Raw genomic sequence first — 27,397 nt, forward strand, 5'->3', positions numbered from 1 at the left:
ATGTGGGTCACATTGCTCATGTCCATGACAGTATATATCCACAATCAATGAAATATCATTCCTCTTCCTATTTTCACCGGTAGATGCCAGGCTCTTGTAAGTAGTTGCACTAACATGGGCACTTGATGAAGGTTGGACACCCAGGTAATAAGGTACACGAAGTAACAGCTACTCAAGCAACTGGATAAAATATCAATTCAGAGTTTTATTCAAAACCTGGTAACTCCAATTCCTCGTCCAGTCAGTGACGAAAGACAGCGGATGCTGTCTGAAACGTCTGACCGTTTCCAAATTTTCTCCAGCTGCTTGAGTAACTGTTACTTTGCGTAACATTAACACTCTTTGGTGGGGTCTGGTCGTATTTTGGTTGCGTCTGGTCATATCATGATTTCTTTGCCTACTAGGAGCGAGAACATTAAATTGAAGAGAAGTAACTTTTCAAAGTTTACCAGTATGTCACATCCGTTGAGATGCTTCAGCAATATGCTTGTGTCCCACACCTCACAGCGTGCCTGCACACAGCAGTGTCTCTTGCGAGTGGAGGCATGGCAATACATGTCCACACGGGCCACACTCCTTCTTAACGACTTACGATGGCACTGGGCGCTCAACAAGATGTCAAGAAGGGTTAACTCCTTTCCCACAACATATACTGCTACCATGGGGTTTGGTTGTCTTAAGACGGATGTGCAAGAGTTTGTAGTTGTTTACCCGATGGGTTTCTACCAGACAGAACACTGCTCATGCCAGAGGCAGGCCACACGAAGCTAGTCCGACTAATCTCTAGCTCTTTCCCCCAAAGACATACTTGGGATTTATTAGCCCGGAGTTCGTAAATTGTAGCGTCTGGTAGAAGAGTAAGTAGGGCAGACTGTTGGGGCTAGTTCTTTGTCGGTGTGGCGTAGTAAATCACTCGTGAATCGTGATGGGGCGTGCGGATGAGTTTTTCTTCAGTTTGGTGGTGATTTTGAAGAAGTACTCCTTGGTGGATGCAACATTGCTTTTTATCCTTTAAGTCTCGAGTTAAATGTAGAATTTGGTTTCTTTAGGCCTTAAGCATACTACCAAATAATGTACAACTTTTTCCTCAAGCAGTTACTCAAGCAACTTTGTACAAAACGTATCCAGTTGTTTGAGTATCTCTTGCATTTTATCTTATTACCTGAATGTCTAACCTTCATCGACCTACCAGATATATTATGGGTTGAAGAATACCAACTGATATCTATCACAGTCTTTGTCATTTATCATAAATAGTTGGGCTCTCAGTGGTTTTCCGTTGTAAGCTGACACCGTCACCATGTATTGATCTGTATTAGTCAACAATAAGTTCTTGAACAAGGGCACCTCCAGCTATCTTAAAAATTTATTTCTCACATAATGCAAAATAAGTAGCCCTTAAAACAGCTGATCAACGTGTCTATTCAGAAGTATTTTCTTTCTCAAATTTGTAAAAAAAAAAAACAATGTTAGTAGGCACGCACAACAGAGCACATAGCTAGACAAAGGTGAAAATGTACAACGGTGTGGAAGATATTCTTAGCGTGTGTAGAATACCCAATTATTTACAAACCCTCTGGAGTCTTTTGTCAAATCTTAATATTATTCACGGAGTGCTTCTACCATGAATGGAAGGCGTGGGTATTTATAGAAGCCACATAATTGTCCTGTTGATTAGCTTCTCTTGTAATGGTGCATTCTTGATGATTGCGTTTCAACCAGATTCATCTCTTTATAGCACTCAAGTGATATCATCAAATGAACATCTCATTGCAATTTGTCGAGATGATGTGTAAGAAAGCTTGGGGGTGTAATAACAAAACAACGCAAATCAACGAATAAATGAAGACCTTTTTGAACATTGTCACTGAACTGGGCTATGTACAGGTCAGATCATAATACATGTTTAGAAATAACATACACATGTTGGTGTGAGTATTGGAGTCTAGAATATAGCTTGAGCTTCTTCTCTCTTCTTGGTAATGGTGAAAATGTAGAATTGTATGGGTTTAGCTATATTATAGTCAGTCAAGGAATCTATATTTTTCAGTCCTACTCATATATCTAAAGTGATTGAATTTACTTTCCCCATAAATGAATAGTATATTTCTATCATTAACATACTAGTATAATATTCGATGAAGTTTAACCGTATTTGATACGACCAAACAATTACTCTAACAAAATATGTTCCCTCTGTGTATTGAATTGTTGATGGGCCGGATCCAAGCTTTAGCCATGATGAAACCCACATCCAAATACATTCATAATAACAATAATCCACTCGCACAGGATAATTATGGTTATTACGTCCAGCAAAATTCGCTTGAAATAGTTTAGTATGAATATATAACATGAATATATAGTATAATATATAACATAGATATATTCAAAAAATGCTTGCGGTGGTCGCAACAGCGGAGTGTTTATAGTGTTTATATGTAGAGAAGAATAGCAGATATTATTTTTTAATTGCCTTGAATTCGCTGATGGAACATGCAATTGCTGCATACCCAAACTAAATTAACATTTATTATTTAATACAGACTCATTTACGTTCATGTAGATGTTCCAAAATTATATTTCTAGTCATATGAACATTATGGGGTTTAACATGCACAAATATACATGTGGAGTGTTGCCATCTTTATAGTGTATAGAGCTCCTAATTTGACAATATATTTCTGGTTATATGAACATTATTCGGCTAAATATGTACAGATATACATGTAGAGTAGAGTGTTGACCATTCAGGCATACCTTTACACTGATCTATATAGTATATGGAGTACCAGACTTTATACAATGATAGTTTCATTACATTGGCAGGTATGTTGTGCACATTTGAGAGTCATTAACATATAAAGTAACCTTAAGTACTGATTTATTTATCAGGGTGTTGAAAATGTTATTGTTTTCCTGTACTTTATACTGTAATATGACCCCATTCCAGGTGTTAGTTGCTTTATCCTTCGGTTTATTTATCTACTTCAGCTTTATTACATCATGTAAAAGAACAACGGAAAACAGGTTATCTTTAGTGCGATATGTAGATATCATTTCAGGCTGTAGCAGTGTAGCTTTGGTGGCATTACCTGGTACAATTGCATGAGTAGCATAACGTGGTCTCACCACAGAACATCACCACAGAATGACTACTCAGCAGGCTACATTGTCAGTTGACCTCGAAATGTCAGTCATACACCAAAGAAACCTGCTCGCGAATCTAGTGTCAGCAAACCTCTATTGTCGGGGTATCAAATCAATTAAAACACATAAGTAGGCCATAACGTCAGATATATGCCTGTGATAAATATGGACCACTGTCGGTGTGTACATCAGTCACGATATATGAATTATGAATATCATACAGTACAAGTCTTGACGTGTAGCGCTGAAGATTTGGAAGGCAATGTTACTAAAACTGTTAAAGCATTGGCAAAGTAGATTTATAACTTTAGTTATTCTTAATGCTAGTGCAAAATACAATAGCATGCATTGTGAACAGGCCGGACTGGGTAGCAGTCTGTGATCCTAAGGGGAAGGGGGTGTCTATATAAACTCTTATACTTGGGAGGAGGAAAATTAGGTTGGGGAGGGGGGCACCGACCTCCTTGCACCGACAAATACTACCATCTCTTGTATCATAGATTCATCTTTTGGGGTCGTTTGTTATAGATAATTTAATTTGAAATGTTCCTAGTTACACTTTTGTTTGCTTCTTTATTCATCAATTCGTTATGTTGCCGTATTCACTAACTCTGCCAATGTGTGGAGGCACAAGCTGTAATTTACACGTTGACTATTATTTTCGAATGGAAGGTCGCATCATTGGAAATGTAAAAGAAAACAAATTTCGAAGAAGTTATCTTCTAAAGCAAAGGTTTCAGTTTATCTCAATATGTGAATAATTACAAAGTAGTACATCAAAGTCGCCTGCTCCTTTACCATCTGAGTTTTGGATTCCTAACCTTTGTATCTTATCTTTCTTCAAATCAAGCAGTAATTCAAACTGGCGCCTAACTTGAAATAATACATTAGTACGAAGGGAAGATACGCCGTAGCTTGTTGTTGACCTTGTGCTGGTATTCACGTTCAATATTTCTCCACACACACGCCTGTGAAGATTAGTGGGGTTGGCGCTGCGGGGCCAGGCAAAGACAGCTTGGTATTTTGTTCTTCGCGTTCAAATCGTCGGTCGGTATTCAATATGTCTGAACACTAAAGGTAGCGTGGGTGTTTAGCTGGTCATGCGATTTATCACACTGACCTGTCAAGCTTCACTGGGGGAGGGGGGCGAATGCTGGAACATGGAATATAGAAGGGGGTAATCGGATTCTCCATGGTGACTACATGAGCTGTGCACACTGCGTACACGGTTGGTGGTGCCATAAGATGCACCGTATTGCACAACACCACCCCCCTCCCATTTTTTAAAGCTTTCACTCGTCCATGATGTTTGGACTTGGTAGTGGAATACTCAGAAACCAAACCTTTCGACAACTGTATTGTATTTCAACAGGCTGTGATCATCTCACAATGATCAATAGCTCTAACTGCCCAGTGGTTTAAAGCTCTAATTGTCGTCCAAACATAACCAAACTGAATAACCACGGTCACAACCACGTGACTGACACATGATCAATGAAACAGTACTTTTCCTCGTGATTTTAGCGAGAAGTCAAAATGGCAGACGAAAAAATATCGTTTTCATGTAGGGGAATAGATTGATCTTGGTGTAATTGATGCTGAATGTGAGTACTGCAAGCATCCCACGTTGTAATGCCCCCCTCCCCCATCGTAGAACAGTAACACATGGCAGGCAAATGAGGGAATATTATTCGTAGTTTCTAAATCGATCGCTTGGCATTTAGGAGCATTTGACCGATGGCTCGCTTGTAGGTCCTCCAGCGCGAAATTAGCCGACATTTTCGGACCGAACCCGGGCTGCCGCAAAAGTGGCGCGAAGCTGACGGGACCTAAAACGTGTACTGCGCAGGCGCAGAATCAACGTGACCCAAATTCAGGCCCAGAGGCTGAGGGGTCAGCTTAGGACACATATCGGCCACGTGCCGGGGAAGTCAGACTGGCCGGTGCTAGTTAGGGCACAACACTGTACACAAGTGGCAGACCAGAAAAAAACACCAATATACATGTAAAAACATAAGATATTCTATTGGATCCTGGCAGAAATATCACTCCACAGGGGAGGAGGCTTAACGAACATGATACGTAATTTATTGTACAAGCTCGCAGTAAAGTGGGACAACCGCTAGGAGACTCTTTGTCGCCCCACCCTCCACATTTCTTTGCATCTGCGGTAAATTGTCGGGCTCCCACCGGCTCTAACGTAGCTAATGACCCAGAAACCTGCCACAGTCACTCCGGTCTTCACTTCTCAACAGCCAGGGGGCAATAATGGCAGGACTTGTCTTTCAACTGGACACGCCATGTTGTTTGCTGCCTTATTCTTTTTTAAAGCAACTTAACAACAACAACAACAACAACGAGAATAAAACGTTGTCCCAAAAATATGCCTCAGTGATAAGATGGAATTTTGTTTTTCAACCCCAAATAATTCTAATGGACGGATAATTGTTTCTCTACCATTCATTTTTCAGCGTAAATTCCAGACCCCCCGCCGTCGACTATTATATGAGAGGTTCAACTTTTTGACATTTGCGCATGCACAGAGCATGAATCTCGCCCTAGATATGTAGTAGCATGACACCTGTGTAGCTCCAACCTGTTCCATATGATAAAACTATATCCCTAAACATGACACACATTTCTAAAAATGTGTGGGAACTTTTCCTCAGGGGTCAACTGAAGGAAAACATGGCCTGGAAATATATCCCAACCAATCACAATTCAAATACGGTCGGCGTTCCCTCCTCGCCGCCATGTCCAAGGTTCTGATTGGCTCGAATTGCTTTGGTGACGTCTCAGCTACTTGACCCCTCGTAGTTGGCGCATGCGAGTTGATATCGATTTTCAGTGCTTGGTTTTTAGTCACCTCACAACGTCCGCGCCCTTCCGCGTTTGAGATCGGGGCCTCCAAGTAAACACGCCGATGACACCGGTCTTGTAGGAGTCGTATTGACATCGTACGGAACTTCTTGCGACTTCTGTGCGACATCCTTTCAAGGACACTTGTCGCGACTGCGCCCTCCCTCCCACGGAACTACCTCACCTGCGCAACGCAACACACCTTTCCAAAAAATCAACACAAGTCCAGTTGAACGCGGGGTCATACTTATAGCTTGCTGATCCGGTCGCACCTGACTGTGTCCACTCATCTTGTGTGTGTGTGTTCCACGTATATACAGTTCCACCGGACTGGGGTGGAGACCGCTCCCTGCCTGCCTCTGCTATGGTCCCGAAGGGAGAACACCAGGGGATACCTTACCTGACCGGACCTGCCACGGACGCGCGCGGCTCCAACTCTAACCTCAGCGACATGTCGTCCATCAGTGGAAACAGTAAGTATTGTAACACCTCCTGATACACGTACGCACACACAGCCATTGGCCAGTAACCTCCAGGCCAACGACTACACGATTGAGACCAAGGTTTATATTTTGCATGTAGATATGGGTCATGTGTACGTTGCTACAATTAGGACATTGTAAACTTTATAAACTAGAAGCGACAGTGTAATATTTGAGACCTCACACGAGCTGACCGTGTGCGTACCGATGGTCAGTAACCCCCAGCTATCGCCCCAAGTTCACCCAATACTAAAGTACGCCCACCCCAAGCCGCGCCATCTTGGATCGCCGTATATACCCGGTCATAGCCGTGCACTTGGCACAACCTATTCCCACTGTATACGTGTTCTGCCTAGATAATACACGGGTCGTGGTGGATCTAGTTTCTCATTGCAGTGTCCCTAGCTCTGCGTGCACGCTACCCTGCTCATGCAACCTTAATTCCAATACAGAAACATTGCTGCAGGTTGCACCCAAATCGCCCTTAACATATCATTTCAATAATACGTTGAATATTAACGCTAGCTGACACTACCCTTTCTAATCTATTATTCGCACTACCCTCCCTTTCTAAGATATTGGACACAGACTGCAGGACAGGTGAAAGATTTACCCTTAAACGTAACCTATTTTTAGGGACAACATCATTAGGTAGTCCACCCACCCCCTCGCGCCATATTGAATCCTCATCAAGTGCAGGGGAAGCTCGCAGAGTACGCCACTATGTTGGCCTAGTGCCCCCCATGTTATTTCATTGTATAGTCGATAAAGACTAACACATTAAAGGCACAGATCGTATACTGTAAGCAGATGTGTACGTGCATCCTGACACATACTGATAGTGATAAATATAGTGTCCGACACAATGTTATGTGTGACATGCAACGTTTGTTGAAAACATAAACAGGCAAGATTTCATATAATTTGGTGATTGTATATGGCAAATTTGGCTTTCAACCTTTCAACCGCATGAATGTCACAAAAATATAGAGGTCACTAGTGCTGCATTTTGAGTGAATAAAAGCTACATCTAGTACATTTTATTACATATGTTGCTGACTATACTATACATTTATGTTGCTGACTTTGAATTAAGTTGCAATGTTGATAGATGTTTTAGTTACTATATCATATATTACATGCATGTTTTTCTTACGAAGATTGCCCAGGATACAGCCATAATGTAGAGGAGATATAGGGAGAATTATGAAAAGGTTGTCAGAAAGATATGCTACATTTTGGCAATGTTTACTTCAAGCTAGTAGTATTTTTGCATAACATTACTTGGAAAATTGGCCGCAAATACTGTAAATGTATTTTGAAAACACTTTTTTCCCCGTGTGTAAGCTTCTTGTATTCTTCTAAAAAAGCAAAGGTTGCAATACTGTTTCTCAGTTTCGAAAATATAACATTTTCAAAAATCAATTGAAGCCAAGAAAAATGGTCCTGGGTCTAGTTTGAGAACTGGTTCGGCAAAATAACGGCCCTCTAAATGTTACTTGAAAGTCACAATGTCCCTCAATATTTCATGTTTGCATATATAATCTCATATAGTTGGACAACTCTGCCAAAGTGTACCAATATTGTACAGTTCAGTTGTGGCTCAAGTGAGTACATTGTGTACATATCACCAGTTTCTAAATCTATTGTATCTGAGTTGTACAGGATCAACTACATTGTCCTTACTCCAAGAAATCGAATCAATAAGATATCAGCTCAACTGAATCTGACATAGTTTTGCCCAACTGTACAGTTAAGCTGTGACTCAAGTGAGTACATTGCACATATATCACAGGTATCTCAAGCTATTGTATACAGGATCCACTACATTGTCCTTATTCCAAGAAATAGAATCAATAAGATATCAGCTCAACTTGCAAACACATACGGTGATCTGTAGAAGTATACATTTGTGTGTTCCAATTTTTACTTAGTGAATTTTCATCAGCGAGAATTACAGAGAAACACAAACATCACCCATAGTACATGGATGAAATCATGTTGGCCATGTTGACATCATTGACTGAGTATTGAGTCGATGAACATTTGGATGAAGAAATGAGTACATGGGATATAGAAGTACACTCCAAGAGACAAAGATCAATTCAGTGAAATTTACGGCCGTTTCTCCAGTGTCCTACATTTGTGCCCTGCAATACTGTCCCTGGGTGAAGGACTCAGGCGTGTTCTCCACTTACTGTGAGGTGATAGCATGTGTATGTGAAGGACTTTGACCCATCGTGATCGTACAGTGGATTAGCGTGCTGACAAAACCCACTGCGCTGCGTCACAGCGTTTATAGGATCCGCTACAAAGTCCTTCTTCTAAGAAATTCGAATCGATAAGTTGTGAACAGAACACAGTGACTGTGAAAGGGTACATTTGTACGTACCAATTTTTGCTTCGGATTTCCAAGTCAACGAGGATTACAGAAGAAAAACAAAACCCTTATGATTACATGGTTGATATAAATACATTATAGAAGGTTGGTGGATTGAACATCGCAAGCGTTGTCGCTTTAATACTGATTGCAAGATATATGAGAAAAGGCAAAACTAGCCATACATATCAAACAACAGCTGTATAGATATTCATATTTGTGTACACGTATCGGCTTCAGCTAATGTCGTATCTCAACGATATCTAGATTTATGGTCACCGTGTGCTGCACGATTTTGGTCAATAATACGGCGTGTACATTTCTGCCATTGCCACCCCAATTGTAAGGTGGAAAGCCGTTGAAATATTGGATCATTACATGGCAGTGACGGGCTGGGCTACCGCGCACAACCGAAGTTCACAAAAACTGATTAAATATTTAAGATACAACAATCCAAACTGATCTCTTGGACAATCTAATGCTGCCAAAAATGTCATCTTCTTTCACCCTTATTACGCGTATTAGATATCTAAAATACAACCATTGCTGTTTGTTTGTAACAATCCAAACTGATCTCTTGGACAATTTTATGCTGCCAAAAATATATTTTTTCAATCCCATGACGTGTATTAGATATCTAGAATACTACAATAGCTGTTTGCATAAAACAATCCAAATTGATCTCTTGGACAATTTTATGCTGCCAAAATGTTTTTTCGTCACTCCCATGACGTGTATTGAATATCTAGAATACTACAATAGCTGTTTGTATAGAACAATCCAAATTGATCTCTCGGACAATCAGATGTTGTCTGAAAATGTTATTTTATTTCACTCCCATTACGTGTACTAAATATCTTAACCACAATAATTGCTGTTTATATATAACAATCCAAACCGATCTCTTAGACACTTTAATGCTGCCCAAAAATATAATTTTCTTTCGCCCCATTACGTGTATTAAATGCCTACAATACTGTTCGTATATAACAATCCAAACTGATGTATTTGCCAACTTAATGATGCCCCAAAATATAATTTTCTTTCGCTCCAATGCCGAGTGGTATCGACTCTAAATGTATACCTAGAGACTCTGTGTAAAATGAATCTCCTGTAACATATTTAGCTTACTTGGGTGCCTTTGTGTTTGCGGTAGAGACGACGTACTAGATGTAAGTCAGTGGTTATATCAAAGGCATACAAGCCCTCGAGAGAGAGAAAGCGTCGACCCACAACATACTCCTACATAACATTGTCCTTTGAACGGGCTTGAAATCTATTCAGCGAGGAGGGCGCTCTATTCCCTTAGAGGAGCGCCCTGTATATTGAGCTGTGTTGATCTGGTGCAATAACTCATTATGTAGACACCTTCCAGCGTTCGATTTGTTATTATCTAAATCTTAGATATTGTTGATTCAACAAGTTTGAAAGAAAAGCCTTGGGCATAAATATCTGTATCAACCTGTAAGGATACATTTTAGATCGTTATTGAAAAAGACCTTCAGGAAGACTAAAATTTGAAAGATATTGAGAGACTTGACAGTCGAAGCAATACACAACCAGTTAACAGTGTTTGGCTACACTCATCATGTTGTATATCAGTGTCACACGAACATCGTATATTTCTCACACTCTTTTGTTGCCTTCCTGCACGAGCTGCTAAAAACGTCCTGCCCGGCTATGTATGGACCTTGGAACAAAGCCAAGTAAATCCCTACGAGTTTGACTAAAAAAAGAACACGTTGTAACGGAGGATGACGTTGGTTCAATGACTCTTTATACAACAAAGATTACAACATTTGGTAAGAAGGAACGATTTGGAACTACCTGACTGATTTTTGTTTGCTCTACTGCTAAAATATGTTAACAACGAGCTACATTATCTAACGGAATTGGAATTCATTTATGAATTTTTGTTTACCGGGGGTATGTTGTCGTTGCCACATTCTGTCAAGTAAACTGATATGTTGTTTAGTGTTGTGAAAGAATCTGTAAGTACGATCTAGGGGCAGTTTTAGATTTGAATGGAACCTAACGGCAACCTTGAAATATGCATGTTGTCAGGCTCTAAACATATGTATTGTCTGTACTGTAGCTACGCGGGTTGCCTATGACGAATATTCTACTGGATATAATCCTTCACTTATGACCATGTTTTATCACAGCTACACGTACGAAGAGAAGTAATGGCATAGATGGATCGATATCACAGGACACGATTTGGATGCACGGTGCGTCCTGTATGTAGGTCATATTGAAGGTGCATTTGCGCTGGGGAGAGTGGCGATGTAATTTTCCGTCTTGCCACGCCCTGTACTGACCCAGCCTTATAGGAGGGTGAAATTATGACACAAAATATGATTAACAGCACTGAGGAAGTTCTTATTTGTAATCTGATCATGTCAGGGGGAAAGGTAGGATCGAGAAGGTGTATGCTCGTGTTTTTGGATCGACCGTGGAGCGACGATGTTTTATGCATCGGAGGATCGTAGCAACCTGATCGGAACTGGAATCGTTGTTGAGTACTCTCAACTAGGTATGGAGCAGAACTAGCTGCAAGACGTTTACTATTGCAGCGTTACTATCATCAAGACAAGTAGAAAATATCTGTTTCAAGCTACAACAGTCGGTTTGAGGCGGTTAATTATGGCTTGTCCCCTTCTTTAGGTCACGTCAATGAGTGCAGTTATCTTCACACAACGATAGTATCTAGCCATCGGGGGGCATCAACATTTCACTAGCTGTACATTTGACGCCACCCTGAAGCATCCACGTTTTATGTGGTACTGCCTTGAACTACTTCTGAGTCACTTATTTACTACAGAACGCCACTTCTGCATATAGTTTGGAAGGGGTGCTTTTACGAAGTCAAGGGACTGAATTCAGTTCGGTTTTTGGCATGTTTTCGTTCATTAGTGTTCTGGAGCATGCATTTCACGCACGCCATTTTGTTATGAAATGTTCCCAGTTACATGTAATGATGCTCTTTCCAAACGTGCATTTCGCTATTAAAACACCAATTTATTGGGAATATACAAAAAATGTCACATTTTACTTACAATCATGCTTGACAAGGACTTTACAATTTGACATCCTCACTCAACACTGAGAAAAGATTCACAGTCTTGTTTTACGTACCGTGTTACAGCCTTTTACAATTTTCAAACGTACAACTCATTTTTTGAATAAAAATTTGCAATGATAGGACTTTACTTATAGAACACAACTGCATCATTGTATTAAGCGTAAAGTCATCAGAGATGGCTATGGTAAAACCTCGTGATCAGTCGAGTAAGGCTAGTATATGTACATTCATGGTTTCCGTACCCAAAAGAGACACAATATGAATGTATATATATATGTGAACTCACGTCTTACTGACCTAGGGCGAATATGAATCGTCAGAAAAACGATAAATCAACACGAACCAATTCAGATACTGTTAACCTTTGATCGGCTCTTAGAATATAACATTTGGAAACAAATGGTGGCGTTGAATTTGACACCAACGTTTTTCGAAGTTCAGCACAAAGGATTGCCTATCCGATATGCAGACATCAGCAACTACGACTCGTTTCGGGTTGACCATGGCACTACGAATAGAGAAAACCTGGCGCCAGTCGAAATATCATTATATAATATAAATAAACCTTACACTTTTGGGATCCCTGGGAAGATGTTTTTTTGAGGCGTTGTCACGAAAATGGCGTTATGATACCCGCATTGAGTTTCTGGAGATCGGCTATGCGTTACAGCAAGCGTCCTCCCATTGAGTTAGTCTCTACAAAACAAATAATTTTGCCAGGGGAGTTTGGCCACCGTAGGGTTTCATTGGCCAGGCGCAGGTGGAAATGTTAACCTCTCCGCAGACTAACTCTCCTGGCCAATTAGTCCCTTTTTTGCCGGGTTCTACGATCCGTACCACCGTAGGAAGGCCTGGTGGAGGCTACCATTGAGCAAGAGAACGTCTGTCCAGTGTCACATTTCTGCAAATACTATACGCATCGGGGCACGGATGGGAAATATTTCATGGGATCAACTTGCCTTGTCTAAACATCGTGCAAACTTGAGGGAATTTCAGTCCCGACATTGTGGCGAGTGTTGACATGTAATGGTGTGTGGCCACGTCAACCCTGATATGTAAATAATACAGGGACCAAGCGTCATCTTCATGTTCGTATTACGTCCGTAGCTAAAATACGAAACTCTGCACGACAATTGATCTGCAACAGAAGAATACTATCTACTACGACTACAAAGATTCCTTCACAGAGATAGCCCGTGGACACTTGTTGTGGTTTATACCCCCATTCCACTAAATAGGGCGGGGTCCTAGCTACGACCTAAAATTTGACAGAATGCTCAACGAATTTCATAGACAAAAAAGGAATCTTTTTACACTTTGTTTGTTGTGTTTTCTTTTCAGTCAGCCAGGGGTTATACACAAATCTAAGTTTGGTCGCAGCGAGGTCATAGCGCGATCGCCGTCTGGAATGGAGACTTATAAGTATAATGGACGTTTTGCATGCGAAATTTGGATATCGCCCGGGACATTTTACGTCATACAACATCTAATGTATGCGAATGCCCATCTGCCGATATGTTTCAAGTTATACACAACAATCCAATCTGTCATTGCGCAAAATGCCAAACAAACGTGTTGTTAATGTTACAGTTAAAACCGGACACAAGTCGCTTAAAAAGTGTTAAGTTTTATGGTTCTTTTCACGCGCACTCTGGGTTGTTTTCCTAGCTGCGCGTAGCGAATCTCAATCTCATATCAAAGAGTTGTTTGTTGCTGTTGTGGACACGCCCCGAGTCTTTCATTGTACGTAAACAATTACAATGGTATGTCACAATAGGTCACTCACTATGATTACTTTGCACGCTAACTCAATGCTCAACCCGTTTTAATACACAAACAAGAGGTAAGCGTCGGGCCATAGGCCATGCATATGAAACAATGTTACGTCAGATATGAATTGATGTATGAAACTGCGTAAGGCGAAGTCATTATGCGTTGAACCCATGAAAAACAACTGCGGGGAGCCTGCCTTTAGGCAGTACTTGCATGCCATCGTCCACTTGTTTAACTTGTTGGTCAACTTACGTTGTTTTTGTAACGCAAACAACTCTGAATGCTTGAACGTTAGAACGATGACCGGTCTCTGCTGAAAGATGTTCGAGCGCAAATGTATACTGCCCACTAGTGGAACATTATGACGATATCCTTATTGCCCTTCCTTGAATGCAGATTTACAAATGTGCAACTTGCTCTCAGGTGACTATAACCAACAAGGATGATGTCGCGTACAGCAGAATAGACACAGAACCATTTGCACTAGGGGAGGGGTAAACAGCGAAATGTGGTACAGAAATAGATAAGAGTGATGCCAAAGGCCTAATACCAAAGGCCCATTAACGTTGGTGTTTCGAAAAAAAGAGAGAAATGTTGTCCATCTACGTCTTTTGTTTGGATGCAACACAATATGTAGATATAACACAATATGCAAACATAATTTCAAATGTAATAATGTAAATTAGGTATAACTTGTTACTTAACAGTTGTAGGTTCTAACAGAGAAAGATACAAGAAACACCGAACGAGGATGCCGTTAAAAGTGTAAAGTACATCCATGGTCCAAGCTCCAAATGTATTCAAGCTATATACTTTGAATAAATATATTACTGCGTAAGCAACGACAATTCGGCAAGATATAAAATGCACAATTCCTCACTTCACAACTTGCATCGATACCTGTTGTAATGTATGTAGATGTTACAACGAGACAAGGTGGCCGTAAGCTATATCCATGGAAATTTACGTAAGTGCCCTGACACGCACGCAGTGATGCGTGAAGGGCACGGAAACATATATTACAGCAGCAGAAGTGTATGTTTTTCTGCTGTTGCAGACGTTGACATAGAATAGAACATGATGAACCAAGTAGTTATTGTTGGAGACAATGACATCTCTACAGGTTGTTCTCGAGCTTGTGTGCTTTTAGGTCGTGCTCATGGAATTTACCAAGTATGAGCCGGACAGCACCAGAAGAGTATGTTTTTCTGCTGTTACAGACGTTGAAATAGAATAGAACATAATGAACCAAATACTTATTGTTGGAGACCATCACATCTCTACAGGCTGCTGTTTCGTGTGCATGGCATTTGCCAATTACAGAAGAAGAGCTTTTTTCTGCCATTGCAGATGTCTGAATAGAATGGCAAATGGTGAATCAAAGAGTCACTGCGAGCGACATGACATCTCCACATGTTGTTCTCAAGCTTTCACGTCGTGCGCACAGAATTCATGATCACAGATTAGGATACAGTAGACGAAGAGTATTTTGTTTTTCTATTGCAGATGTTAAAATAGAATTGGAAAATGATTAAACAAATAGTCAGGATGATTCAATGTTGGAGATCGTGGCATCTTCTGCAATTTCTCGAGCTTGTTGGCTCTGATGTCGTGTGCATGGAATTTACTATCTTGGATACGGCAGAAGAAGAATTTGTTGTCTTGCTATTGGAGATGGAGAACGTAAATTGAAAAATGATGTATTGTTGGAAACCGTGGCATCTCCCGTGATAGGTTGCCGTTGAGCGGATTGCATGCAGAATTTCATGTCTTCTGAAAATTCAGAGACACTCTGCTGAGAAACCGCGGTAAATAGTTTTACCTGTAGGATCCTAAGAACGAATCCTCCAGTTCTGGTTTACTCCCACAAGGTAGAATTACTAACAAGATACTACACGTCTCGTCTAGTTTACGAAAGGTAGGCTGACGCCATTACTCCACGGAGGGAAAACCCGGTAGATAGTTTTCCCTGTAGGATGCTAAGAACGAATCCTCCAGTTCTGGTTTACTCCCACAAGGCAGAATTACCCTCCGCTTACTGACAAGATACTACACGTCTCGTCTAGTTTACGAAAGGTAGGCTGACGCCATTACTCCACGGAGGGAAAACCCGGTAGATAGTTTTCTCTGTAGGATGCTAAGAACGAATCCTCCAGTTCTAGTTTACTCCCACAAGGCAGAATTACCCTCCGCTTACTGACAAGATACTACACGTCTCGTCTAGTTTACGAATTGTAGGCTGACGCCATTACTGTACGGAGGGAGAAACTGGTAGATAGTTTTCCCTGTAGGATGCTAAGAACGAATCCTCCAGTTATGGTTACTCCTACACGCTGAAATTACCCTCCGCTTACGTATGAGATACCACACGCCATGTTCACTTTAACGAACGGTAGGTTGACGGACGCCATCGTCCCATGGAGGTCTAAATTAACATTCCTCCACACATACAATACATGTAACGTTACATGTATGCGGTTTAATTGCAGAGGAACTCCTGATGAAAAGAAAACGGCAGAGGCGATGGAGCCATCAGCAGCACCGGTCGGTCCAGGGGGTCGGTCTCTGTGCTACTGGCCGCTCTATCATTACTCTCCAAGCAGAGGTTGCTGGGGGGGGGGGTGGAATTGTGACCTTCTTATCATATGCCCCGTTTCTTGTCAGTTTGGGAGAGCTGATAAAAAACGGGGCAGATGACAAGGAGGTCACAATTTTCCTTACAACCTCTGCTTGGAGAGTACTATCTCATTACCGTCTCCCAGAAGAAGGTTATATTTTCGAATGTATGTATGTGTATGTATGCGTGTGTGTATGTATGTATGTGTGTATGCACGCGTGTGTGTATTGGTGTGTTTATGAACAGCATAACTCCAGAAGTAGTGGATGGATAGTTATGATGTTTGGTATGTTGGTAGGGGTTAGAAAAGGAAGTATGAATAGATTGGGGGCCCCTGGCGGCTCTCTACAGTACTGCAGCGGAGCGTCCGGTTTTTATATCTCGTGTTCCGGACATTTTTCTTTAGTGGTAGATAGCTCCTGTTAGTAATGAACTCATACCAGAGGTCGTTCGTACCATAGTAGAGCCCATCGTACTATACGACACAGAGATGCATGCTATGTTGCATTATGACTCTACTAGGGATAGGATCTAAGACATAGGACTACACTAGGGATGCAGCTCATCACCTACATGTAAGCTACGTACATTTGTACATGTACATTGCGTACTAGAGGTCGTTGGCACCAAAGTAGAACCAGTCCTACTAATAGGGCACCGAGGCGCATACCAGTTTGCATTAGGTGCTAGAGATACGATCTAAGACATCGGACTACACAAGCACTATGGACACAGCTCACCACCACAGCTACGTATGTGTCCATCGTGTACTCGTACCAGTGTGGCCTCATGTCGAATGAAAAACTGAAATATCGCCAGGACATAAACCAAACATAAAAATAACTTAGAGATGGAAGATCTATTGTACTTTCATTTGTATATTCCAGTCCCATCATGGGAAGGAAAGTATACTCTATCCCTGTGTTAACGAGTGACTTGCATGCATTCCTTCGCGTGTGAAAAGCAAGATTGATGATTAAGATCGCCATGGCGAACCATGACACAGAACGCGACAAAATATTTTTATAGCCTTTATGTGCCTGTGCAACAACCTCTAATTTTTCGTTAGCGGTCGGTTATGGTAACGATTTCAGAGACCACACATGTGTGTACCTATTTTCTCCCTCTGCATCTATATAGACACCCAAACAAATTCAAACAAGTACAATATTTGCAAGTAGAAGCATGTCTCTTCTAGACTCAAGTTATTCAGAAACCATACTCCTTTATCAGTCATATTATATCATTCAAAGAAAAGAAGATCACCTTGGTCTGTTGACTTTGTATCAAATTAATTTCCATCTGATTGTTTACAGGTGTCGGTGGCTGAGACAAATTTTGCACAAAAAAAAATGAAAAATCAACCAGCAAACCATCTATTTTCATGATTTGAGATTTTCTTCCTCCAATTTCAGCTTCAAGTCACCTCTAAATTTAAGGCTAACGTTTCCAACGCCTTAATCGGGTGTACTGAATACAAAATGAAATGTTTTTTTCCGAGGCAACTAAGCTGTATAGATAAATGAAATGGACAACAGTCTCTTTTGAATTCCAACAGATGACCAGGGTAGCGTAATAGTACAACAATGTGTTGAAGTGTCGCATATTTGCTGCCGCTAGATGACGCTTTTGTAACGACATTTGGTGTCAACTCTTTGTACCTGTGCGGACCATGTGGTTGCCGGCGTTGTTGATTACGTGCGTGTCACCAGAATTAGGTCCACGCTACAAGTGTACTTATTTGTTTATCGAAAAAGCGTAAGAAAACCCCCTAGGGAAGAAAACAAAACAACGCAACTGTAAAATCAAGTACTGAAGTGTTTGGGTTATCAATTTGGAAACGTATGGAGCGTCATAACAAGATTCATAGCAACCACACCTGAACGATGATATTTTTCAAATCAAACGAATTTATATTAGAACCCCAGCCGATTATGTGCCAACATTTGGAAGATAGCAATTAGACAATAGTTCTATGGTGATGTAGGTACACCATACAATAGTACGGTGTCAGTAATCCAAGGCTTTTTCAAAATATGCTAAACACGGATCCGCGGCCTCGTTTTTATGTACCGAACGTTGTCATCTATTGTAGGAGACAGTGAAGAAGACTGTTCGACTTCATAGCTGTTTTATTTTTTGATCGTACTGATTCAAATCTGGCATTTGCATACGCGGTGTTCTGTTGTACAGCTTACATATTTAACATCGCGCACTCTTACTACGTTTAAATGTCAAACTAGTGATATAACTAACACAAACAGGCATGTTGTGGCGTAACACGTCGCTAGGGGGTGAACTTAAAATAGCACGGATGATGCCGTGAGCAATGTTGAGGTGGTTTCTTGGTCATTTCGTGTACAGAACGTTCTTCGTGTTGTCACAAATTAATTGATGCGAGAGATGATATCAAAACGTGCGCCGCCGAAAGGATGGATTGAAGTACATCGCACCGCTTCGCCGGCGGAGTCGGCAAAGGTTTTAAGTACTTCGTCCTTTAATTGAGTTGGTGGCGGTGGTATGGTCCAAATATTTAGGTCGGGTTATGTCGGGACAAGGGCGGAAGGGGGAAAAATGAGGACAGTGTATACAGGACACCGGACACGCTCACATCTTTGGACGTGCCGCTATTGTTGGAGCCAGGGGGTGTATTTACCTATTTGCGGGGCCAAGGTTTGGGGATTTGTTGATCAATAGAAAAGATATCTCACATACGGTGGAATATAAAAAAAAAACACAGAACACAAGAAACAACAGAACTGTAAATAAACATTCTCTATTCAAACATCTTCTAAAAAGTAACATGCACTCCTATAGCAGGGACGAATTCTAGATATAAAAGCGTTTTGATGCTCATCTGCCCCCTCCCCTCCCCTTAAAGCCTTTCAGGTCAATGCCTTCTCCAGGTCCATGAATGTAGGTCATATCGTCTTGTCGATAAGCACATTAAAACCGCGCGCAGGGATCTGACATTTTAACGTTTACGCTATAATCTCAGCCTCGTAACACCAGTACGGCGCCGTAAATAATTCTCAGGAGGGGGGATCCCGACCATGTTTGACTATTGAACCCTTCTTGCACTTGAGGAATATCTTTTATCATGTCCGGTTGTGGCTGTACATTTCATGAAGGCGTAGGAAGTCAGAGAACATTTGGGATGTTTGGAAGAATGGCGATTGTCCGGAGCCGCTGCGGGCATGTAGACTTATTATCCACGCTCTGGCTCGAAGGAGTCCTAAAACTCGGCCAGTCTGGCGTTGTCTCGCAATGAGCTCGACACGTGAGTTCTTTGTTGCGACGAAACGGTTGATGAACCGTGGCTGGGTTGTTCTGTGACGTCATGGCCGGCAGTAGAATGGGGCTGTGGGCGGGCGGGCCGATGTCAGAGTCTCCGCACGCCAGACCTGTACCGGGGGCTCCACGGCGCAGGCGCAAATGCAGGGCGGCCTCACACATGGGACAACCCTGCCGGTTTGTTTATAACTGGACCCCTGCCCTCATTTCATCACACTGGCTCCGAGTTTCCGCGCAGTTCACATCGGGTTCGATCGCCGCTGCTATCAGCTATCGGAACTCCCTCCCGTGCCGACGGTTCTCCTGAGAACCAACCCACCTGTGTGGCGTTGCACACCTGGACTTTACCTGCCCGTCTACCGTACCTACAGAGGCATCTCGCTTGTGTCATTTATTCAAAACCGGACTTGATCGACCGGACCCCACCGTACTCCTGAACACAGCCAGGCGGTATCAAGACCAAGTTGTACCCGGCTTTGCCCACCCCTTGGACCGGCACCAGAGATCGACCCACGTTCGTGCCAACTCTACACATGTGCTGAATCGCTGTCATGGCACCAAGCATAACCTACAGTCGAGAGTGCGCCTACAGGTTTCAGCCTTACCCCACCAGCCCAATGTCTTACTACGAGTGCGATTCAAGTGAGTTCGTGTACTTTTCCCACCCTGTCTACCTACCTTAAAACAGGTCGTAGCACTTTCTCGTTGTCGGTTTGGAATAATTTGTTCTGCTGTTCCTTGGGTTTTTTTCAGCGGTCTTCCCTTGCTGCGCGTTAGACTTGGACTGAGTCCCAACATACATTTACTCAGTGTAACTTTACACAGGAATAATTCTAGTTGTCGCAACACTTTATCTAAAATTTTGTTTCCAGTTAACAAGTTGTTTTCCTGCACTTGCCACGTGTGTAATTCAATTGTATCCCGTAGTTACATTTTTGTGTTTCAAACCGACATTCCTTTTTAAAACTCGTTCGAAAGGTGTTTTTGTTGTTTTTCAAGTCACAGCAAAATGTTTCTTAAACAAACGGGAGCTTACTATGTAATCACCTGTACGAGTTGTATCAATATCCCACACCCACTGAGAAGTTTATCTAAGAGTTTTACTACGAGGAAGTCCCTTATATTTTGTAGAAAATACATAGTGTAATGTTGCTTTCCAATCTTTCCATTCTCAACAACACACTGCAAAATTAGACGCCAGAATATTTGCTGTACTGCAATTTTAGATAGCACGATAGAAAACTGCGTTATACACGGTTACAAATTGTATTCAAACTCAATCAATGGTTTGTTTTGTTGGTTGCTCATTGCTTAATACAAATACTTGGCCGTCTTTTTTACGAGGGGGTGTGTAGGAAAAGTGTAGCTCGGGCGCTACAGGCGTTCTTGTAGTTAGCAGATGGTTGTTTGACTGAAGCGGAACAACCTCCTGAATAGAAGTGTCCCAAGAAACTAGGTACAGACGTCTGGATGGTTATGGTGGTGTCGCGACCCCCACCGACTACCTGGGGCGTGGAACGCTCTGTTTTTTCCACCACCAGATATCTTTACACCGTGTTCCTGTCTAGCAAATCATTATCTAAGCAGATAACAAATTAGGTCATCTCCGTATATCTTCAATTTTAGTATTTCAAGAGCGTTGCGCAGAGTAGTGTCGCAAAACGCGTACGCTTCTGTCGAACAATAGTACAGGGGCGGGACAAGTAAGTAGGACGCTAGACATAAGATTGCCTAATGATCGTCACATTCTGTCAATAGCTAGAGTTGTTTGTAAACCTTTTCCTCGCGATAACAACGTCGCCTCTCTGCCAAAAAACGCGCGCTGAGCAGAGATATTCTCGGAGCGGATTAATGTGTACCCGTGCGTTTGTTCAGTCGATAACAACAATCCCATCGTGGTAAATCAGTCACTACCCCCAACTGAACCCATGCCAGAGGTGTACGTAGGCGTTATGCAAATACAAGTTGGCGGGCCGCCAGATATTAGTACCGGGCGTACAGAGCTGTTGATGAACACACACGGTACAGTTTACAGAACATACATGTACATGGCATGGTATTGTTATACAGTCAGTATCGAATGATACTTTTTCTCAATTTCGTACATAAACGCGCACATCAGAAATAGGCAGGGCAAAATTACATATATCTGCAACATACTATTCAGGGCGATAGTTTACACTTTCACGTCATCAAAATAACTGGAAAGGAAAATGATACATCGATACCTAACGGAGTAATGACAATCTAGAACACTCTCCTTGCAGCCTTAGTGTGGGTTTGTACATGTAGAATTAAAGATAAACATGTCTTTTGGTAAAACTGAAAATGCCCACGTTTAAGGTTTTCCTTTATCATAAAGATTAAAAAACCTTATTCTTGTCTGCCTACGTAGCTATCATACTTGCTGACCCATCTATGGTTGCAGTTTACACCAAACATTAAGGTAAGAAAGACAGAAACAAAGAAATGATGGTCAATTTGAAGCGTTACACGGTCATTTGTAGTAACTAGCAACTGAAGTTTACTTATTTTCGTACGTTTTTTTTCCTGCTTTTCTTTTCGGATAAAATTTGTATTCTGTGTTGTTGGCCTCTCTTGACGCTAAGGCCGGAAGTGTGTTGGCGTTATCCACGAGTATTTAATGAGATCGACACCTAAGCACTCGTGAAGTGCATGCACGCGCCCACAGTAATCCACTGCAAACGTGACTGTAAACTCTACCCTTTACCTTCCCTGACGTATTACGTTTGATGCTTACATCTGCAGGGCATACATATCATCTTAGATTTAGAATCAAAGTCCCTGAGGATTCTTTCTCCTTAACCACATCCTCGAAAAACGGAAGCGAAGTCTATCGCTGTTCACTTGAAATCAACTCTAAACGTTTATAACCTGTATCAGCGAGCATGGGGCTTGTCTTCGCTTAGGTCGTCCGAACGGAAGTGCGAGCTCGGCGGGACTTTGGCAGGTAGCTCTCCGGGTGGTAAAACTGCCGCCGGAACAGGTGGTTTTAACGGAAAACGATTCTTAAACTTGAAGGCGAGGTAGATCGGCCTTAAACTCGATGGAAATCTGGGATTTAGTCCGTCCGACTTCCTGTGACTACCTTATATGTATAAGAGCATGGGCGACGCGCATTTAAGAAGCAACTGTAAATCAAGGTTGCAGCATTTTGTCTGTTACCTGGCGCCAGTACGACGGTCGGCGTGCGCAGTACACTTTGTGTTCGTTAAGGGCATTATTGTGCAGGTAATGGACTTCGCTTATTATGTCAAAATTCCGCCATGATGAATCGCTCCAGGAGTACAAAGGTAATCTTGTTTTCTTCCACAACAATGTGAGATCATTAGCACGTTCAGAAAACCGTGTCGGTTTGACGACTGAGCCAAGGACTGTCTTTGCTTATGACAGCATTTTTCTGCGTCTGATCACACACACGCAGCGCCAAGCTGTCTTGTATTTTTGCTAACTGATGCCTTTTGTTGTGGACGCAAGCATTTAGCCAAACCTGATGTCGCCTCGAGTTTGACCCATCATTTGTCATCAGTAGCAAGGACAATGGGGACACCGACTGTTGCTGTAACAGTTATGTTCTTATTTCCAATCATTACGCATATATGTTGAGGCCCGGTCCTACCCTATATCAAAAATATATTGCATATGAAACCTGATATTTCGTATCACTTGAACACCCGAAACCATTTGTTTACTACGACAGTGGCTCTTTGAGACTGTTAAACGTGCCCATTCTTCTTCAGTCACGTTTGCTAAGACGTTTCTTAAAAGTAACAAATGTGAGGGCGCGACCCTACAACGTGTAGGCGCTCCTATTGTTTCCACATGATACAGAAAAGACCTTAGATTTGACTTTGGAAAAGCGGGGTTCCAGGATTCCATTGGTGTCGATCCCCATCGCACGTCGCACACGTAAAGTGAGATTCATTCGACATTTGAACTTGGGGTTATGGCAAGAGGGCACATCATGATTTATGCGAAAGCGAAATCCGGGAACGTTATGACATCAGTAACATGGTGATATTTCTTGTTTTCAAAACAATATTGCCGGGGTCATATCAGAGAGAACACGACAGTTGTTGAATCAGAATATTCACATTTGACATGCAGGGACGTATAAGCTTGCGAACTGTCTACCAAATGTTGCATGGTTGATTCGTTACTGCATTTTGATATCAAAGCAGTTCTCTTGACCATCGTTGCGTTTGTACTTGATGTTTAAACACGTACAAGTTCAAGATTCCGGTTTACGATTCTTTTTCTCAGATAGCGACAGGGAATATTTACAAAACCCTCGGTGTGTTATTGCCTGGCTTGTACCAAAACAAGGCAGTCCCCACCGGCCATGCCCGCTCCTTGGCTCTATGCCAAAGGTCTCCCCTCTTTCTTCTACCGGCGAGTTAGATTTATGTACAGAGGGGGTAGCACAGGGCAGATGGAAACGTGAGTACAACTCACTATCGATAAGTGACGTTTCGTTCCTACTAGCTAGTTTCGACGGCTGGTACGTTAAAGACACTGAGAGAACTTGCACAGGTTCGGAACCTTAAGACGTGCGACTCAAAAGTCTCCAAGCGTCGCAATCATTCATTAACCAAAACATAATGTTTTTACTAACAATACTTGCGAGAAATTTACTACATCTGTGATGCCAAGACCCGCAAAAAACAGGCGATGTTTGCTTGTCTGGTATGAATCATATCTGAAACTTGCGACGGCTGGTAGGACACGTATTGTTCAACTGTTGAAACTCGTGTGGCGTCATGACATTTCAACACCGCGCTTCCTGTTGACAATCTCTTCCCTACAACCCTCTCATGCTTCGGGACAGGTACCATTTTTACGATCCTTCTATTTGGCGCCTCTTCCTACTTCTAGTAGATGAATCGTACTCTCTTTGTTGCTGTAGTCTGAAGATATGGCTGTAGGTAGGTGTTTTTGTTTGCCTGCTAAGTAAACATGGGAACTCGCAACCTTATCATACAATCACTCTTAAGTACCGGCGTGAAACACGTCATAAGCGAGCCCGACTTGGTGAAAACAACACGCGCTCATGGTGATGTCATAGGTCAAACAAAGTACGCAGCCACCCAAGTATTCAGAACATTTGCGAACACGTAAAAACATTTGTAAAGAACACGTTAAGTCATCTGCATGATTGAAGAAGTGCTTAAATCTTGGATTATCCTAAACAATTACTGTAATTCTTTATTTTATTTTGCCCCCTACTAGAGAAAAATTCAGAGGAATTTCATTGCATTTCTGAAGTCATTATGGTACTTTGACATGATATTCATACAAATATGAAGAATTCGAATATGCCGTTTTACAGGCATTAGTATCTAGTTATACAAATGATCCTTGCTTTATCAAGAGCAACATTCCTACTTCTTTTACAGCCGCAAATGCGAATAACATTGTATCTATATCAGCTGACCTAGAAACAGGACAGACATGTACTTACCTCAGCGTGAGTGGATAGCACTTCGCACCTGCCCATTGGTGCAACCATGGGTATAAAGAACTAATTGATGATAGGCAAACTGCTGTGGTGACATTTGTAGATAAGGCATGAGAAACAGCAGTCTCTGTTTAAAGTTCTCTGTGACAAAACGCAGAGCAGAAGTGATAAGGAAAGAGATGGAAGTGTTGAGACGGGTGTGACGAATTGTGATATCTTTCCTGACACTTCAAAGTTTAAAAATCGACTCTGGGAAAGTGCTATTGGATACATAAGACAAAGTGAGGCTGCACTTAACGAGTGTGAAAGTCTTAGGAAGGTGCTGTGTAAGGCTTATTTGCATTTTGCCTCCCATGTTGCCAACAGACTCCCATGAATCGTCATTAACTTTGGGCCCAACGGTGCAATTTGTGCGAGATCACAACAAACCCTCCACAAATCAAGGAAACAAAACGTCTCGCTTACCCCAACCGAAAACTGATTTGAGTTCTTTCATTGCATTACTGGGCTTGATACAAACATAAGAATCCACTGAGGAGTACACATAGAAATCAACATATGACAGAGGTATTAAAATACTGTGTGAGTGTATTGAACAACATTCTCACAATAGTTTCACAGACCTATGCTATTCACATGAATTCTTCTGTGTAAGGGACAGGTGAAAAGCATGCCGAGTAATTAACGCTAACATTTTCTTGTTTGTACTGAACAGTACAAGCTGCATATCCGAATAGATTTATTTGATTCACTCACACCGGGAAGGACCCCTAATCTTTTTGAGTGTGGTGGGTTCTTTTACATGCTTGAGGTGTGGCTCTCCTCAAACACAGGGCCTCCATTTAATGTCCTATCCGAGGGACGTCCCTAACCGAAGCTAGGTACTCATTCTAAGTGAAGTGAGGATATTCATGTGAAATGCCTTTCCCAAGGGCGCAACTTCAACGGGGCAAGTCGGGACCCCAGATTTGAACCCAGCACTTCTAGGTTCTGTGCCAAACACCCTGCCATTGCGCCACTGTGCCGCCATTATGTTAACACGATGTCCTAATCGTGATGTTGTCTCCCGTTCCTGCAGGTGTGAAGATGATGTCAGACTATCAGTATGAAGAGGAACACAAGGAGATCGAGGAGGCGTGTCCCGTGTGCGGGGACAAGGTGTCCGGCTACCACTACGGCCTCCTGACCTGCGAGAGCTGCAAGGGCTTCTTCAAGCGCACGGTCCAGAACAACAAGCAGTACACCTGCATCGAGAACCAGAACTGCGTCATCGACAAGACGCAGAGGAAACGCTGCCCGTACTGCCGCTTCCAGAAGTGTCTGCAGGTCGGGATGAAGCTGGAAGGTACGCGTTTATCGTTATTAGTACCAAGTTACCCCAACGTTACAAAAAGGCACATGATACATTGTAAATCAAACAACTGGATAAAGGATCTAACATTACTCTCAATTCTCTTGACCTCACCGTTCACTGATTAAAGATAGTGAACATGAGCGGATGCTGTCTTTATCCAAGGAGGTTAAATCTCGTTGCTTTATCCAGTTGTTTAATTCATTTTGTATGATGCTGTCGTATTTTGGCCACAACAATTTATTTCTTTGGTCCTCGGACATTTTAAATTAAACATTAAGCAAGACGAGAAGATGAAAAAATTTAACCATTTAGGTACAGACTTTTTCCTCTGACTGTCTCCATGTTGATATTCCAGTTAAGCATTGTTTAGTTTTTAAAAAAAATTAGAGAATCAACTGATTAAATTGGTGTGGTCATGTATATTGGCAATAATCAAATTTACGTGAAGATTTTTAAGAACTTGTGTTTTCCTGAAATGTCTGAATGTTCTAGGAATGTATAAGACTAAGTACTGCTGCTGAAATGCATCAGTGGAAGTGCATCATTTGTCAGGACCATGTTATTCAAACAAGGTACGATGAAAGAAAATGACGGGAGTACACGACCGACCTCTAAACCAGAGATAAGAGTTCATGTGCCCAGTACATCTGAGTGGCTAAATTCCTAAAGCGATCCATCCTGGAAAGAGGCTTCTGAAAGCCTGTCACTACAAGGCTGACATGCCCAGTCTTCATGCAAAATTCATTGTGACACACTGATCATCTAAACGCAGAAACTCCCCGTAACGTGGTAAAAACTTGTATTTATCAATGTCACTTCTGTTTTGTTGAAGCAGCAATGTGCCTTTCATCTATTCTAGCAAAGTTAGATTGCTCTGACTTGGTCTATCTTATATATAACTCCAACAGGCATGCTGTGCACAGA

General features: G+C 41.9%; 1 protein-coding gene across 6 annotated transcripts in view; it reads left to right on the top strand.

The window, feature by feature from the left end:
• Window positions 1–27,397, top strand: part of LOC136441378 (nuclear receptor subfamily 5 group A member 2-like) — a 90,704-nt gene that overhangs the window by 57,108 nt on the left and 6,199 nt on the right. For 2 of the 6 annotated variants that reach the window (XM_066437636.1, XM_066437638.1), the window contains exons 2-3: window positions 6,330–6,482; window positions 26,198–26,464. In XM_066437636.1, coding sequence (XP_066293733.1) covers window positions 6,330–6,482; window positions 26,198–26,464 — 420 coding nt within the window. Of the gene's footprint in view, window positions 1–6,329; window positions 6,483–19,930; window positions 20,283–23,980; window positions 24,102–24,375; window positions 24,490–24,561; window positions 24,587–26,197; window positions 26,465–27,397 lie in introns of those variants that run through there. The other 4 variants (XM_066437639.1, XM_066437637.1, XM_066437642.1 and 1 more) reach the window with 4 other exon arrangements.

Source organism: Branchiostoma lanceolatum, chromosome 9, assembly GCF_035083965.1.
Source record: "Branchiostoma lanceolatum isolate klBraLanc5 chromosome 9, klBraLanc5.hap2, whole genome shotgun sequence".
NCBI lineage: Eukaryota > Metazoa > Chordata > Leptocardii > Amphioxiformes > Branchiostomatidae > Branchiostoma > Branchiostoma lanceolatum.